Source organism: Mytilus trossulus, chromosome 3 (assembly GCF_036588685.1).
Source record: "Mytilus trossulus isolate FHL-02 chromosome 3, PNRI_Mtr1.1.1.hap1, whole genome shotgun sequence".
Lineage (NCBI taxonomy): Eukaryota > Metazoa > Mollusca > Bivalvia > Mytilida > Mytilidae > Mytilus > Mytilus trossulus.
In genome coordinates, this window is record NC_086375.1 from 24,299,556 (window position 1) to 24,317,584 (window position 18,029).

The 18,029-nt window shown below is 32.0% G+C and overlaps 1 protein-coding gene across 1 annotated transcript in view; it reads left to right on the forward strand.

Annotated features, from left to right (window-relative positions):
• The first annotated feature begins 2,940 nt into the window (after positions 1 to 2,940).
• Positions 2,941 to 18,029, forward strand: part of LOC134710777 (echinoderm microtubule-associated protein-like 6) — a 38,805-nt gene continuing 23,716 nt past the window's right edge. Inside the window, exons 1-6 of the mRNA XM_063571175.1 lie at positions 2,941 to 3,244; positions 12,341 to 12,500; positions 14,791 to 14,889; positions 16,049 to 16,303; positions 16,892 to 17,027; positions 17,441 to 17,642. Coding sequence (XP_063427245.1) covers positions 3,048 to 3,244; positions 12,341 to 12,500; positions 14,791 to 14,889; positions 16,049 to 16,303; positions 16,892 to 17,027; positions 17,441 to 17,642 — 1,049 coding nt within the window. The 5' untranslated portion in view covers positions 2,941 to 3,047. The remainder of the gene's footprint in view (positions 3,245 to 12,340; positions 12,501 to 14,790; positions 14,890 to 16,048; positions 16,304 to 16,891; positions 17,028 to 17,440; positions 17,643 to 18,029) is intronic.

The window sequence follows — 18,029 nt, forward strand, 5'->3', positions numbered from 1 at the left end:
TTTAAAACAACACTACACGTTGTTGCTACATAGGTCTGAATTTCTGTTTTACTAATATCTTTGGCATAGCCCATACACTGCCAGTTACTTGATCTTAAGGAATTACAGTAATATTTTTTTCTGTCTTTGAAGAAATAACATCAAAACGTGGTGCACACTGAATAACCAGCTGAGCGGGTTATTTAAAAGTATGCACCACATTTTTGGGGTTATTTCAAAGAGAATGTTACAGAAAATGGGCTAAGTCACAGATTTTAGAAAAAAATATATATACAAAACTTTGAATTTTTCGAAAAACTACGGATTTTCTTACCCCAGGAGTAGATTACCTTAGCCATATTTGGCACAACTTTTTGGAATTTTGGATCCTCAATGCTCAATGCTCTTCAACTTTGTATTTATTTGGCTTTTTAACTATTTTGATCTGAGCGTCACTGATGAGTCTTGTGTAGACGAAACGCGTGTCTGGCGTATAAAATTATAATCCTGGTACTTTTGATAACTATATACATATTAATGATTGAGGTTTGTAACAGAACATGATTTTTCTTCCAAAATTATTACTTTGCGAGACACCAGTTTAAGACAGAAACCTGTTCTGCCAACACCAACATAACATATCTGCTCAATTTGGCGTTCCACTGTAATGAAAAATACAAAATGTGGACTAAAGAAGAATAAATGGTTTATCCTTGGTTCATTGTCAGATATCATCGTAATGGTTTAATTACTCTTGCGGTGGAGAGAAATGCAGCGTTGCTTCCCCTGAAATAGCGGATTAGTACCTGTCCATTATTACCTGAGCCCTCCTTTAGCTCAGCCTAAGTAGAGCATTGGCTAGCTGTGACAGGGGGCACTTTTCCGAACCTTACGAGACACTGATTTATCATGGAAGGAAAGCCATACTCTATTGTTTCATTTTGGGTATTTCGTTCAGTGGTGATACTTGCACGGCAATAAAATTAACGGTACCAATTTTCTTGCACCAGGTGCATATATCGACAATACATGTCTCTTCAGTGATGCTCGTGGTCAAAATATTTGAAATCCAAAGCTTATATAAAAGAGGAAGAGCTATAATCCAAAAGGTTCAAAAAGTATAGCCAAATCCGTGAAAACACGACATGACTATATGCATGCTGTAAATTCTTGGTTAAGGTTGGGTACTTGCATGGAGAAAAACTGAATAAATTTGAACATATAAAAGTTGAACAGAAAAGCTGAGAGATATTAACCAGTCCCCTTGTTGTATTATCTAAATTACTAACGATGGTTGAGTTGAGATTTACTTGGTACGAATTGAAACCGAATATCAACTTGAATTTCATTTGTATAATTATTAGGCCTGATAACAGATTTTTTTTTATCAAAGATAGTCATTAATAATCTCCAGTTTTGATATACATTATGAAATAAAATGTGTAGCTTGTTTTGGTTATACTACATCAAATTGGTACATAGTACAGAATTATCTTATTCTAATAGATTTCGATAATAACATTTGGTTAAATAAACACCAAAAAATCAACATGTGTTTTATCCTGTATTTAACATTACATTGTGCCTTGTAAGTAAGTAAGTAAGTAAGTAAGTAAATGTTTATTATAGTGACCTGTGTAATCACATTTCAATAAAGTACAAATATATTACATACACAATAAAATACACCCGACCCATTGGGTCTATAAGTCACTTTCATATAATAAAACAGAATTCTTTTATCACGGATTTCAAACATATTAATGAAAAGTAAGATTAAGCTAAATTTCAAAATGCTTAATTAATAATGAAAAATTCAAACTTATATAAATAAATAATTAAAAATGTCTTACCACGTTCATGTCTTGTTGTTTTATTATTTAGAAAACAAATTACAGAAAATTAAATCTTAAATTAATGAATTTTAAAGACCATAGAGTCAAGGTGTAAAACGCTTTTTTGGATTTATTTTATTTATATGAATAAAACCGGCGTAAAATACGGTCAGATAGACGGGTACCAGATAACACACACAACCCCCACAGCACCTTCACTAAGTTATCATCCATATGTCATATATCATTCCGTCTATCCTCAACATACCCCCTCCCTAAACACACGAGTATGTGCGTACAAATCAACCAGCCACTAAAAAAATCAAACCGGCAGCGAAATAAATATTATTACCATGTTTAAATTTTGTGTAAATTAATTTTCCCAAACGGCCTTTCCAATATTTGTGAAACTAATGACCAACTTCATAGATCACCCGTTGCTTAGCGAAAATTTTCACGAGTACAACAATATCTATGTTCGTTTTTGTTTAACATGAAAATACGGGCTTTGATCCAGGCAGTGGTAGGGGTGGCGCCCGGACTCCATACCTGCCAACTTTTAAAATTCCCATGGGTTTTTTACGTGCAAGATGGCTCTTTCAGTCTTAAAATCCTTCAAGGGGGCCTTCAAATGTATCTTTATTTTGTTGGTTTTTTGGGGGGCTTTTTCATACTTTTTTAATCAAATTGCTTTTGTAAAATTAATTGTTTTGTTTAAAATTGTGGACAAAATTGCTATTTCAGCATTTGGAGGCCTCCATGAAGGGGAAAACCCCCGCAAGTAGTGACAGTTGGCAGGTATGGGGCCCACCTTTGGATTAGCCAACGATATAATTTTTTGTTGTTGTTAGAATTAAGTTATTTCTGAAATGCATTTAAAAAAATATACTCCGGGAAACTCATGACGCGGTTCAGAAAAATCGCTTAACTTGCCGGTGTCTTACAAATTTGCTAAATTACCCATTGTCGCTCGTCCCACTATCTAAAAACAAAGACACTACACTAGGAGTTGTAAATCATTTATACATAACTTTAAGTTTTAAGGATCTTGATTGCCGTTTAAAAACTTTTACTATCCGTGCGTTGTACGGAACCAAAGACCCAATTTGGGTTTACTTTCACTTTCTGTTTATTGGTATCACGTGATTGTCGGCGGCATTCGTCCAAAATGGCTGAACACTCCTGAAGTTGTTGAAACTTGTTTAGAATTCAAAATATCAACATTTTACAGCTATGGCATCTAAAACTGCACCAAAAAGTCAGTTGCGCCTTGAATGGGTGTATGGATACAGAGGACACCAGTGCAGAAATAATTTATTTTACAATGTTGGCAAAGATATTGTGTATTTTGTTGCGGGTGTTGGCATAGTATACAACCAAACAGAACACAAGCAAAAGTTTTACTTAGGTCATGATGATGATATTTTATGGTAAGCATGACAGCAAATGCAGTATTTCCATATGATATATCCATTTAGCATTGCTTAATAATTAAAATAAATGTGTGAAAAATTATAATTATCAAACAAGTTTGGACTTGTCACACGAAGACTTCAAATGTTATTTTTGTAATAAATGTATATAATTGTTTTTAATGAGTGTTGATAGAACTATAAGATAATAAGATAAAGTAATTTCTTTTAATTCTACATAGGTTAAAACTACAACACAAGCTCTAATTACAGAGTGTTTTTTTTTTACCAAATATGCAAAAAGGCATGTACAAGTACATGTGTAACATAACAACAGTCTAATTTGACATATAAAAAAAAATCAATAACCTGCAATACAAAGTTGAATTTCACATATATAGGCTAGCATGCAATAAAAATTAATCAACAAATGTCAAATTTAGAATGAAAGTCAAACAAACTAGCCCAAAGCAACCAAAAGCAACATAAATAATAAAACGCTCAAGAGTTATAGCTAACACGTTCTCATCTAAAATTAGAAATTCTCATTAACGGTAATTTGTCATAATTCGTACTCAAATAGGTCGAATTATTGCTAATAAGACAAACTTATGCAAAAAAGAGAAAAATAAAGAAAAAACACATTTTTATTTTATCAAGCACTTGGAAATCGTGAATCTAGCATTTTAACACCTGGTGTATGCTGAACTGAATTGTAATAAATTAACTTGCATTTCTGAGGCCTGTATGCTAGCATCAGGGCTCGACATTACCGTTTGTCCGATTGTCCGGGACAAGTGGAAATAGGTGTCGGGCAAGTAGATTCATCTTACTACTTGTCCGATGGGACAAGTGAAAAAATCGATGTCAGATGTTAATAGATCAAATTCAAGACTTATACATTCCTAAAAATATGATTGATTGTTTTATTGATCATACAAAATGAAATAAATATTCATTGATTGAACCAGAGACATATAAACTTGTATAATATGTCTCTGATTGAACGAATTTGAACATGCTGGCAGCCATTAACCAGGGAAAAATAAGTAAGGGGAAGGAAACCAATGTAAATGTCTTCTTAGTATAAGCCTCTTGAATTAGGAGCACCTCCATGTTCATGATATGGAGTTTTACCTTAACTTTTAAATTTTTAATTAAAAAGTTTGTATCATTTGATTTTGCTTTTAGGCATAACATTAAATTAAATAAGGTTTTATTTAATAAGATCTATATGTTAAAATAATAAGTTAAGATGTAAAAATTAAATAAAATCTAAAAAGGCAGATGTTTTACTAAAATGTTTAATGTACTTCATGATTATATATCAATGTATGTAAAAATCAAAATAAAATGTAAAATCTTGTTTGGCACCATCAATAAATTAAAAAGGTTTATTTGTAAACAAGGTGCTACCACTACTTCAGAATGAATATAGGTCCATGAATAGGAGAACCTAGTGGTATAGGAAGAGATATGATTTAATGATCGACACATGATAGTGACAATGAGTCAGAGAGCTCAGTCTTGCAAATAAGCCTTCAGTCTGAAATAATAAAATGAATTTTGATGTGGCATTCATATAACGTAACAAAATGCTCCCTATATTGATCTTTATTAGGTACAATCAAAGGGCAAGTGTTATTATTGCCTATAACATACATGTATAATCAATATGGAGGATTTTCAATTATAAATTCGGACAAGTGAGTTAAGAGTTCGGACAAGTTGATTTTCTTGCAACTTGTCCGAAGGGACAAGTGAGAAAAAATGATAATGTAGAGGCCTGAGCATACGTACCTGGTGTATGCTAATGTCTACATTTAATTAATACATTGTATTTCTCAGGTAGGTATGCTAGCATACGCACCTGGTGTATGCAGAACAGCAAATATTGAATCAGATGTTGTATTTCACGAGGTCTGTATGATAGCATACGAACCTGGGTGTTTAAAAAAATCCTTTAAGTCAGTATAGTTGTGGTTATACTTTATTGCCGATTTCGAGTTTTTTTTTAAACTAAAAACCTGCCACTGACCTCTTTATTTTCTACCGTTGGTAAACAGAAGCGTTAATTTGCAAGGCAAACCGGTGAAGCGTTCACTGTTGTAAATCTATAAATGAAAACCTATTCTCAAGTTCCATGACTATGATCTCTTTAATGACCTAACAGGTATCTGTTTTGTTTGCAAATTAAAATTACGAAAAAATGAGGCGATCACAATTTGTGCAAGCCGGTTCCAAGTTCGAAGTTGTTGACAAAAAAATTATATGACGTCAGGGACCTTCTGACGTAAAGCGGAAGGATATAGACGGATAGCCTCGACTTACACAAGTTACTTTACCAGTACACTTAATTAGAATAATAGCAATTGATTACAAAACAACCTGTTTTGTTTATTATACTTGGTATTGGTAATTATTAAAAAGTTAAAAAAAAAGGACTATTTATCTGCGGAGGCACGCACTCCATCTAGATGACGTCATTTATAAGTGTAAACAATTTGAATGATCAATGAAGGAGTTCCCCTCACGGAGAAGAAAATGGACAAAAATACGCTCTATTATCTTGATTTGGATAAACCAGAAGCACAACAGAATGGCGGATATGTTTATGGTAAGTAAACCCAGCTGTTTTTGTACATCTTTGTACTTTTTTCACGATTTCCGATGATTTAACACCCTCTTTTTTGGAGGTCGGCTTTAACATGTACACATGACATGTAGAAAGAAGTAGGGGGTGCTATGACAGTACTTTGTGGGAAAACCTAGTTGATTTATTGAGGGAAACAGTACTGAAACGTCCATCTCTAAAGAAGTCATGTAGTGCCCTCCCTATCTCATCCCCCTTATGAAACTTCTGGATATTCATGTCTTATTCTTACAACCTTACAACTTTTAGGGAAACAACTGTCCCAGGTAAAAAAAAAGGGGGAAGCTGAGCACTCACATGTTAAAACCGGCCACACTATATAGTCTTGATATGCCTGTCTCAAGTCAGGGTCCTGACTGTTGAAGTTGTCATTGGTTCATATTTTTCCCGTTTTTTCTTTTTCGTAAATTGTTTTGCTATACATGATTATTTCTTATTTTTCATGGTGTTGAACTTGGGTCCCATAGGCGGACACAAAAGGTACCTGTCCCCCTTTTGTGGGAACTTTTTGGTTGATTATATAGGAACCCCCTCCCCCTTTATGAAAATATCTAATCCGCCACTAGACTGTTTAAATCAATACTGTAACAAGGTAATTTATGAAGATCTTTGTTTAAGATACTTCCACAGGCACTTGTCTCAAGAAAATTTCCTATATATATACCTTATTATAATACGGTATATAGGAATTTTTTTTTCTGAGACAAGTGCCTGTGGATACTTCAGATACTTTATTTCACTAATAGTTGTGATAAAGCCCCTTAATGTTACAACAATAGCACTAAGGTTCATCCCTGTATTGAAAATGACCAATAAAACAAGGAGATTTAATTAGCAAACTTTTTATAAATCTACATATTATTTAATACGTGTTGGAGAGCTACCATTTGATTTTTATGGATGAAAAATTTTGTCCTGCATTTTTTGTAGCTGTAATCTCTGTCCTGCCTTTTTATTTTTCACTCTGTTCAGTCCTGCATTTCTTTTTTTAGTTTATTCTGACTTTTTTTTACCTAAATTGTCGTCCTGACTTTTTTTTTCAAGTGTCTCACCCTGCCTTATTTTCACTCAAAACTCCTGTCCTGCCTATTTTTTTCAAATTTCATCCTAGCCCCCCCTAAAAATAAAATGGTAGCTCCATTAGTTACAATTTTAATACATGTATACAATGAAAATTAAAACGTAGCTTCGACCGTTTTTTGTTTCGCTTTTTAGTTTGTTTTTAGAAAAGAAGTAATTCAAACAAATTATACATAAATTTTTTGCAAAAGGAATAGAACAGCACATTTCAAGAGTGTTCAAATTGGAAAAATGAATGTTACTAAGGAAATGACATATTTCATTGATCTTCAATCAATCACATGCATGGCGACAATTTGTTTTTCAAGGGAACGAGTTCAATTCAACCACTATAAAGAACCTTAAGTTCATATAAACTTTTAAATCAGTAATTGTGATTTAAATGTAACCCTTAATTGGTCTTTGTTCTGTGTATTTTGGACAGTCATTATTTTGGATATATGTATCTGGGATCTAATCCTTCTTGCCCGTTTACATAAGGAAATAGCTATTAAATATTTCACCGTATATATATAGGCTCACTACCGTCTATATAGTAGTAACGAAGTCTGTTTAATGTTCACATTTTTAATCATATTAAAGTACATGTATTATATATGATAAATTTCAAAGGTTCACAGCTCAGGTTCACAGTTATAAATTCCAATACAAAACGTTACTTAGTTCCAACTCTATAAAACAACATGTTACTTCATTATAATCTATATCGCAACTTAATTGTTACTTCAAGCTACTACACCAATATACGTGATCAATGCAAAAAGTTTCTTACAAAATTGTGCTATGAACCGCTGTCCTTAAATAAGATTAAACCTTGCTTTGATAAACGTCAAAATGTTATTACAATTCTACTGTGCAACTCATCATGTACCGTACAAACTGTCATATTTAATAATCATGATAAAAGATCATTCAACAAATTAAGTATAAGTGAACATCAAATCTTTGTTGTAGTTGACCACGCCACATTAATATTAAATTTGTGAAGTGTAAAATATTTACTCGCATATATATATGTATATAATATGTAGTTTCCATTTCTCGTTTCAGCATTTTTCAAACATTGGCTATACCTTTCATGTAACTATTTATGTGTTGCTTATGAATTTAATTGTAACACGTCTTAGTGACTGGATAGGTTAAACCAATGTCTTCCTAGAAAACGATGTCACCAATGAACAACACCAGTCTTTTTGCTGTTCCTGCTAATAATGTATGCATGGCTTCACTAGAACAGGCATCAATTCTTTGGCTTTCCTGGTTGAAGGATTTGTTTTTACAACTCCAGTGTATAAACAATTGTTACCATAGTATATAGTTCAACTTGGTTGACCGTTATGGAATAACCAAACCGTTTCACAGATGATTGCTGATATGTTTCTCACGTCTTAACTACAATCCCCTTCCCTTTTCATGGATTTGACTTACTGTATAAAGCTAGTTATCGGGTTTGTAAAAACATGAGCAACCCGACGGTACCACTGTTGGACATGTAGAGCAGTATCTGCTTACCCTTCTGGAGCACCTGAGATCATCCCCAGTTTTTGGTTAGGGTTCGTGTTGCTCAGACTTTGTTCGTTTTCTATGCTGTTTCTTGTGTACTTTAATTTATATATGCATACATTTAAGACTGGGGGCAAACCATACACTTACTGAACACCAGTTTGGTTTGACAATACTAGAATGTATGTAAAACTACAATTCAATAAAACATAGATTAGTATACAAGCAATTAAAGCTTGTATGTATCAAGAAAATAAGTTTTCACCGTACACTAGTGTTGTATGCAAGAATACCGTGAACTGAAAATGGCAAACAAATATGCAAACTTTTATGTTCCAATGGGTATAGGATTATATGTTGGTATGCCGATAATCAACAAAGGTTTATTGAAAAGCCGGTTGGAATACGGGAATAAACCCCTGAGTGTTGCAGTTAAGAATTTAAAAAAGAGCTTTCTTTCAAATTCAAATGAAGTTGAAGGCTATACATAAGTAATTCCTTACATCCATGTACTTCGACCTTTTCATTTCACAATCATAAAAATAAAATTGAGAATGGAAATGGGGAATGTGTCAAAGAGACAACAACCCGACTAAATAAAAAAAAAAACCAGCGGAAGGTCACCAACAGGTCTTCAATGTAGCGAGAAATTCCCCCACCCGGAGGCGTCCTTCAGCCGGCCCCTAAACAAATATATACTTGTTCAGTGATAATGAACGCCAAACTAATTTTCAAGTACACAAGAAACTCAAATCAAAATAATACAAGACTAACAAAGGCCAGAGGCTCCTGACTTGGGACAGGCGCAAAAATGCGATTGGGTTAAACATGTTTGTGAGATCTCAACCCTCCCCCTATACCTCTAACCAATGTAGAAAAGTAAACGCATAACAATACGCACATTAAAATTCAGTTCAAGAGAAGTCCAATTCTGATGTCAGAAGATGTAACCAAAGAAAATAAACAAAATGACAATAATACATAGATAACAACAGACTACTAGCAGTTAACTGACATGCGTCATGCCAGCTCCAGACTTCAATTAAACTGACTGAAAGATTACAGATCTCCTTATTTTCTAAGGGAGAATTGCAAACATAATTTGAAAAAGAAATGTTACAACTCAGTAAATACTTAGCATTCAGGCATACAGACTTGCCAATACAAACATGAATCCAGAATAAAATTTTAGAATCCATGCAGGCATACAAGTACCTAGCAGAAAAAAAACATAAATAAATTTAAAAAATCGGTTTACATATCCCAGGTTCGTATACAGGCATACAGACCTTAACTATGCCAAAATAAATATATTAAGGTTCTAAATACACCAGATTTGTATGCAGGAATACAGACCTGACAAATACTTAGTTATATACGCAGAAAGTGAGAGTTTAACATACACCAGGTCGGAATGCTAGCATACAGACCTGACAAATACTAGTATATGCATAGAGTGAGAGTTTAACATACACCAGGTCGGTATGCTAGCATACAGACCTGACATATACTAGTATATATTATGCATAGAGTGAGAGTTTAACATACACCAGGTCGGTATGCTAGCATACAGACCTGAAAAATGCTATTATATGCATAGAGTGAGAGTTTAGCATTAACCAGGTCGACATGCTAGCATACAGACCTGAAATATAAGTATATATGCATAGAGTGAGAGTTTAGCATTAACCAGGTCGGTATGCTGGCATACAGACCTGACAAATTCTAGTATACACATACAGTGAGGTTTTAGCATACACCAGGGTGGTATGCAGACATACAGACCTGACAAATACAAGTAAGAGAAAAAAGACTTAATTTAGCATTCTGTTCATTGAAACATCTGAAATAAAGATGGGTAAATGCTATGTTATGTATATATTTCAAAAATGACATAAAAGTATAACAAAAATGCAGAATGAGTATCTTTTTAATGTTTATTTACTTGAACTATTTCCTTGGTGTTAAAATAGTTCATTCTAGCATCCTATGAAAAACGTTTATGATAAAATAATGAAATTTTGGTTCGCATTTACAAAGAAAGATCACAGATCATCACACATCTTGCCAAAAGATGACAAACAAATATTGTTAATGCTATACAGAGAGTTTTTTACGCGAAATATATCAATAATCCCAAATTTTGTGGCCTTTTCACACAAAAATAAGTTAAGTGGCATATGAGAATTTCTAATTTTAGATGAGAACGTGTTAGCTGGAAGCAGAAAAGCAATATTTCAATTCTGTTCCAGGACTGAACAAGCCTTTTAAAATGTTAAAAACTATTTACAGTTCTGAAATGGTTTAGAAGGCTGTTCCGTAAAATTGTGGCAGAAAATTTATAAGATTGTATTGTTTACTGCAACATGTTAACTTTACCTGTGGAATATCCAGAATATTTACATACATGTACATGTACCTGAAAGAATACTTACATTTTATTTTACACTCACCAAATTTAATAAGCTTACGGGAGCTATATTGATCATAATCTTGAATGTTTTTAGAGCCATTCTTCTTATTTGTCTGATATGCAAGAAGAGATTCTTAGCATTCAGCAAGAGGTCCTTATTGGAGCTGTTAAAATCCTTGTATACAAAACTGAGTGCTCTTTCCGGCATCTGTTCAAATTTTTTGGAATTTTTCTAAGTGCAAAAATGACATGTCAAAGGGCAAAAACTAAAATGACTAAGAATAAAAGTACAAAAAATAGTAAGTTTACTAATCCTATCCAAAACTGAGCCCAAATGTTTTAAAACATTTAATCATGTCAATTGCTGTAAGGCCCTCCTACAGATTGAGCTGATACGAACATCAAAAGTTAACTGATGGTCTATTTTAATGTCTAATAATTTTAGTGTTTTCACATGTAAGGTTAAAATTTATATGAATAATATGACTGTTTTCACAGTTCTTTTAAGCCAACAGCTACATGTAATACTTGAAACTTGTCAGGATTTGCTTGCATTTTATTCACCCGGAACCACTCAATAAGTCTTTTTGACTCAGAGTCCAAATTTTAAATTAATAAATCAAAATCTGGAGTACAGAAAGACAAAGTGTTGTCATATGTATAGTTACATGTATATACCCTTACATTTAATGGAAGGTTATATACATGTACATTATAAAGATAGTTATCTTATAGATTGCGATAAATAACTGTGATTTTTCAACACGGTCAATGTAGTAAAAATTGATAATTTCACATGCAAAATAAATTCGATAATTTCACTCCTCTGACAAAATGGATGTCGTGCAACTATAGTTGTTGTCAAGACATAGTTCATGATGTTGCATCAAAACAAATTGTAAATGAAAAGATGAAGTTCCATGTAGTCTATTATTTATTTTCGTTAAGAAGCCCTTGGTCAATGTATTAAAAAGAATAATAAATTGAAGAATTCACTGATCAAAAAATTATTCAACACCTGATCAAACATAACTGGTAATTACTGTAAATTCAGAAATTACTGTGTGCACTTAATATTGCGATTTTGTCATTTTAAAACGAAATTGTGATTTTTATTTTTGCATAATTCAGAAAAATCCTGTTTGATTAATCATATTTGAAAAAATTGAATACAAGTTTTAATTATTGCAATGATAAACCTGTCGCGTTTTTCGAAAATAATAAAAACATCGCAATAATTTCTGACTTTACAGTACTCATGTAATATCCTCTTTCAAGAATTAATGTGTTGTTCTGTCACTCATTGGATATTTTTGTATCTCTGAATTCTTTGATTAGTTATTAGTTTATTGTAATGTTCAGTATCATAATATTATTGTTTTTACAAACTTTGAGTTATTTGTTCATAATGTTTTTGTGCCTATAAAAGATATGTATGTCTTACATTGTGTAAATTCTTGTTTAGTCTTTCCATGCATCCTGAAAGGAGCATTGTTGCCACAGGACAGACAGGAAAAAATCCATTCATCTGTGTATGGGACACAAATAATATGGAAACTCTATCCATGCTTAAAGACGGCCACCAGAATGGTATTGCTGCTATTGGTTTTGATAAAGATGGTGGGGTATGTAAAATTATATAACATACATTAAAAAAAAGAAGATGGTGTTTGATTGCTAATGAGAAAACTCTTCACAAGAGACCAAATGACACAAATTAACAGCTATAGGTCACTGTACAGCCTTCAACAATAAGCAAAGCCTATACCGCATAATCGGCTATGAAAGGCCCCAAAATGACATTTATAAATAGTCCAGTCAATCTAGCTTAAATTTGATCCTTACCCGAAAGTAATTTCAATAGAAGATTTTAAAGTTTAAATCTTTAGCATTATACCCCAAATATACACAGAAAAAAGTCCCCTAAAATCTAACTTGAGGAAGACTTACAAAATCACCATTTAAAATTCTTTTGGAGATTTGCATTGAAAAGGGAGATAACTCTTGCAAAAAAGGCAGAAATATCAATAAAAATTTATACAAAATTATACCTTTACTGCTTTTATTCATGAGAATGTATTGATTATTGAAATTTTAGCGGTCTTTGGAGTATAACAAACAACTCTAAAGTGTTTTCATATATATTATCAAGCTATAATCTAGATTTCGTACTTCATTAGTTGAGCATTTATTGAATTTTTCAACATGTCAAGGTAAAGAATGTCAAATTTAATAGAAATATTTAAGCATGTATTCTTCTTTTTGTGGTTTAAATTTTCTTCAAAAATAAGTAAGTTGCTGAAAAAGTATAATATATAGATATAAACAATACCAAATTTTCACATTATTTTTTCAAAATGGTTACAAAGCTTCAAATTTGTAATTTCTTAAATAAAAACTGCATGAAAAAAAAAATTAAAATACCAACAACACTTTGGTTTTGTACATTTCATGAGCAGAAGACTATATAATCTAGTCAGATACAAACTTATTACCCCATCTAAGTATCATACTTTACATAAATTTCAAGAAAAACAACCAAAAACTGACCAAAAAATTACTCATTTTTGCAAGAGTTGTCTCCCCTTCTTATGTTGATAATAGAAAATTAAAAATGCTGATTTTGAGATTTCCTCAAGTTAGATTTTATGGGACTTTTTTCTGTGTATATAAAGGGCATAATGCTATAGATTAGATCTAAAACATTTTCTGTTACAATTAGTTTGAGGTTAAATCTTAGTTTGACTGAAAATGTGTTTCAAATTTTTTCAATAAAATTGAGACAGGAAATAGGGAATGTGTCAAAGCGACAACAACCCGACCATAGAGCAGACAATGAATATCCGTTCACATAAAGTATTTTTGTTATGAAATATTTTTGTTTGTAATCAGGCTTATTTTAATCCTTTCAATATATGATGTAATCAAGTACTGTGAAAATAGTATGTAAAGGAAACACTTCAATGTTAATTGACATGATTAAATGTAGGTCATATCTATTTGACTTTTGTATAGGTCTTTAAATTGCTTATTCCTTAATATGAAAATCTTAATTTATCATTTTAGATATTATATAAACGTGTATACACCACCTTGTATTTTCCTCCCCCCCCCCATTTTTTTTTAAAAAATATGTGTATATCATTTGATCTTATACCTCACATATTTTGCTGCTCATCAATTATTTAGCAAATTAAACTATTAACGAATTAATTAGAAGAAAGTTCCCTTTATTCAGGTGTTTATTTCTTATGTGGCTTAGGCTTGCTTTGATAATATCATAATGGTTACTTCTCGAACTGTTCTAAATATGACTGAATTTTACACATCCAAAGATCATTTCTAGATAAAAGAGTTAGATTAATTTTATTTAAAATAATGATTCTGAAAAAATATGATAGCACTGTGTTAGAAGTTTTATATAGGCCAGATATAAAATAAAACAAAAAGAAGAAAATAATGCTGAAAATAAGTCATAATGGAATGCTACTGTGGATTCATTATGACTTGTTGGATGATTTTTGTGGGTACAGTTGAATCATGAATTCAAATGTTCAACGATTTACAAATTTTCTATAAGTTTTGCATGCAAAGATTGGCAAAGCAACAAAATCAAGTATCAAGGAACATGCAAGTTTTCCTCAATCCATGAAAATCTATACCCACGAAAAAAAATGATTCCACAGAACAAAGTTTATATGGTACTACACTGAAATAGATGGAAAAGTCAAAAACTTTATACTGATACACAATGTGTTTGTTTTTAAAATTGTATTTCATATTCTGCCAGTTGTTCTATTTGTATCATAGTGTGGCCTCCAACCAAATTTGAAAAGAAGAATTTCATCTTTTCACATGTTTCTCAGTATCATTTGTCAAAATTGTTTCTCTAAACAAATTTATTTCTATTTTTAGAGAGTAGTTTCTGTTGGCCTAGACACACATTCCACAATAAACGTGTGGGACTGGAGGAAAGGAAAGATTCTAGCATCAGTAAGAGGCCATTCAGATAGAGTAAGTAGTATTCTTGAATTTATTCACATCTTTTTAAAGATTAAAGACAATTTACAGCTTCTTTTTGTAAAATTGCTGAATGCTGGAGACCATTTGGTAAAATAGTATTGTTGTTTGTTTACTGTCTTATTTGTTTTGTTTAACAATTATAATTTTTTAGTTTACTAGAGAAATAAGGAGATGTGGTATGATGACCAATTCCAATGAGACACTTGCCCAAGAGTCCAGATGCTGTGGATGTTAGCAATTATATTGTACATGTTACCTTCAACAATGAGCAAAACCCATAGTGTAAAGCCCACTGTAGATGGCCCTGACATGACAAAATATGAAACAAATTACCATTGATTTATATTTATTTTTAAAGCAAAGATTTTTCTACTATTATGATAAAAATATTGCCCATTTATAGTCTAAATTTTATTTTATTGTTTGATACACACTTTTAATGTTTATACATTCCATTGACTGGTGTGTTGTTGTTAGGATAGTAAACCTAGTAGTATACTATTATAATACTTTATATGTACTTTTGTAGTGCGTTGCAAATATCAATGAAAAAAGTTTTATTTCTCTGACTGTTGTGCACTCAACTTTGATTTGAAATGATGTGACTAAATCTAAATTTTTTTAAATGGATTTTAACATTTTGATTTTACATAATTTACATTTTATTATCTTGAAAACAAGCTTGAAAAAATGGACTTCTTTTAAAATTAAAAGAGAAACTGACTCATTAAATTGATGACTGAGAAATAGAAGGAAAAAACATGTAGATGCATGTAAATAATGCATATTGCTACAGAATACACTCAAATTCAGGGGAGATAATTGAAAGGGGTAAAAGCTTTTAAAAAAAAGATATTACAATTATATTATTTTTTGGACAGATGTTAGTTGTAGTAATAAATTTTTTGACTTGTAGACATTTTATAACTGAAAAAAATAATGTAAAATTTAATGATGGATTAGGTATTTATTATTAGGAGTTTTTGAGCACATGATGAAGTAATTCTTAGCATTCTGGTTTTCTCCATCGCTAAATTAAGATACTGAAAAATAACAGCTTTTGATATTTTCAATCTCATAGGCAAGAAAAAAAAGGAAACACCAATTGGCATGCAACTAAATGTAGTGGTTATATTTTCTTCTTTCTTAGGTTTTTGATGTTCAATTCCACCTGTTTAAAGAAAATACAATAGTAAGCTGTGGTGTGAAGCACATCAAGTTCTGGTCATTGTGTGGAAATGCTCTCACACCTAAGAAAGGTGTGTTTGGTAAAGCTGGTGAGATACAGACCATGATGTGTTTGGCCTTTGGTCCTGACGACACCACTTATTCTGGTACCCTTAGTGGTGATGTGTATATATGGAGAGGCAATAATCTGGATAATGTCATAGTTGGAGCTCATCAAGTAAGGAAATTGATAATATGAAAACATTAGAAAATGAATAAAAGAAAGATTCATTGAAAAGTTTGGAAAGTTTAGGACTAGTTACAATGTATATCTTGCAGTAAGGGTTAAGTTCAACTTCTTTAACAATATTGAAGACTATTTATCAAATAAAAAAATGAAGAGCAACAATAAAAGTGCTGTTATATTTTTAATTCCCAGTGTAGATTTGTGTTTTTCATCTTTTATCTAACAATTTTTCTTCCAAAACAACAAACTAAGATTCCTTTAGAAAACAGCATAATAATAAAGCATTGATCACCACCTGTTAATTCAATCAAGTGTAAAACTTGTTTGGCTTATATGATAAGCATAGTGCAATGTGTAATAGTAAAACAGTTTTGGAGTTAAAGTAATATTTCATTAAAGCAAGCAACCAAATCTCTTATGCATCAATGAATGTGAACACTAGAACAAATGATGAATAGTTTAAATTCTATTTCAAAACAGATGTCTAATTTATGAGTGCTTTACAAGGGAGACAATTGCTTGTTTACAGGAGAGATCACTGTTTGACCAACTGTTTATTTATTATTGACTTTTTGATAGGGAGCTATATATACACTAGATATAGGAGAGAGTGGATATGCTACAGGAGGAAAAGATGGGTGTGTCAAACTGTGGGATCCTGATTTCAAAAGTATCACTTCTATTAGTATTGGTAACAGTCCAGAGGGCTACAAAGGTAAAATGTCAAACTATGGGATCAGTACTTCAAATAACTTTTGTTTATACAAATATCTGTAACAATTCATGGTGATTTCAAAATAGTATGACAAAAATTAAATCCTCATTTAAAAAGTTGGTTTTAACAATTTTTGTCAACCAGAATTAAAAAAACATGTAGATTCAAAAATTTTGCCTCAAACATGTCAAACGAAGTAAGTTAATCCTTGAAATTTAAGTGTCAAAGAAAACATGCATTTACAGTTAATGGTTTTACAGTTTTGGGGGCCTTTTACAGCTTACTGTTCAGTGTGAGCCAAGGCTCCAGTTTGAAGACTGTTTGACCTATAATGGTTTTTCTTTTACAAAATGTGACACTCATACCACATCATCTTCTTATATCTATTTACACATGAATTTTTTTGTTCTCAGGTTTATGTGTAAGAAGTGTCTGCTGGAGAGGAGACAAAGTATTAGTAGGGACACAAGACAGTGAGATATTTGAAATTGGTGTCAGAGATCGAGATAAACCTATCTGTCTAGTACAAGGACATGCTGAGGGAGAGTTATGGGCCTTAGCGGTACATCCAAAGAAACCAATATTTGCAACAGGAAGTGATGATCAGACAGTCAGGTATGAATCAAAATTATTTCATTCTCACTTCTGTATTATCAAAACTTTTAATGATAGAACACAAGTTACATTTTAAGCATTTATAAGAATGAGGAAAGTGTCAAAGAGACAACAACCCAACCAAATGGTAGAAAACAGCCAAAGACTACCACAAGCTTCAACAAAGTGAGAAAATCCCTCAGAGGTGGGCTTCAGCTGGCCCCTAAACAAAGCATGTACTAGTTCAGTGAAAATGGAGGTCATACTAAACTCCAAAACATACAAATGAAATGAAATTTAAATATCATACAAGACTTACAAAGGCAAGAGTCTCCTTACGCATGAATGTGTGATGTGTCAATTTTATTTTGCCTTAATGAAACTTTTGAATTGACTTAGTTTCAGGCA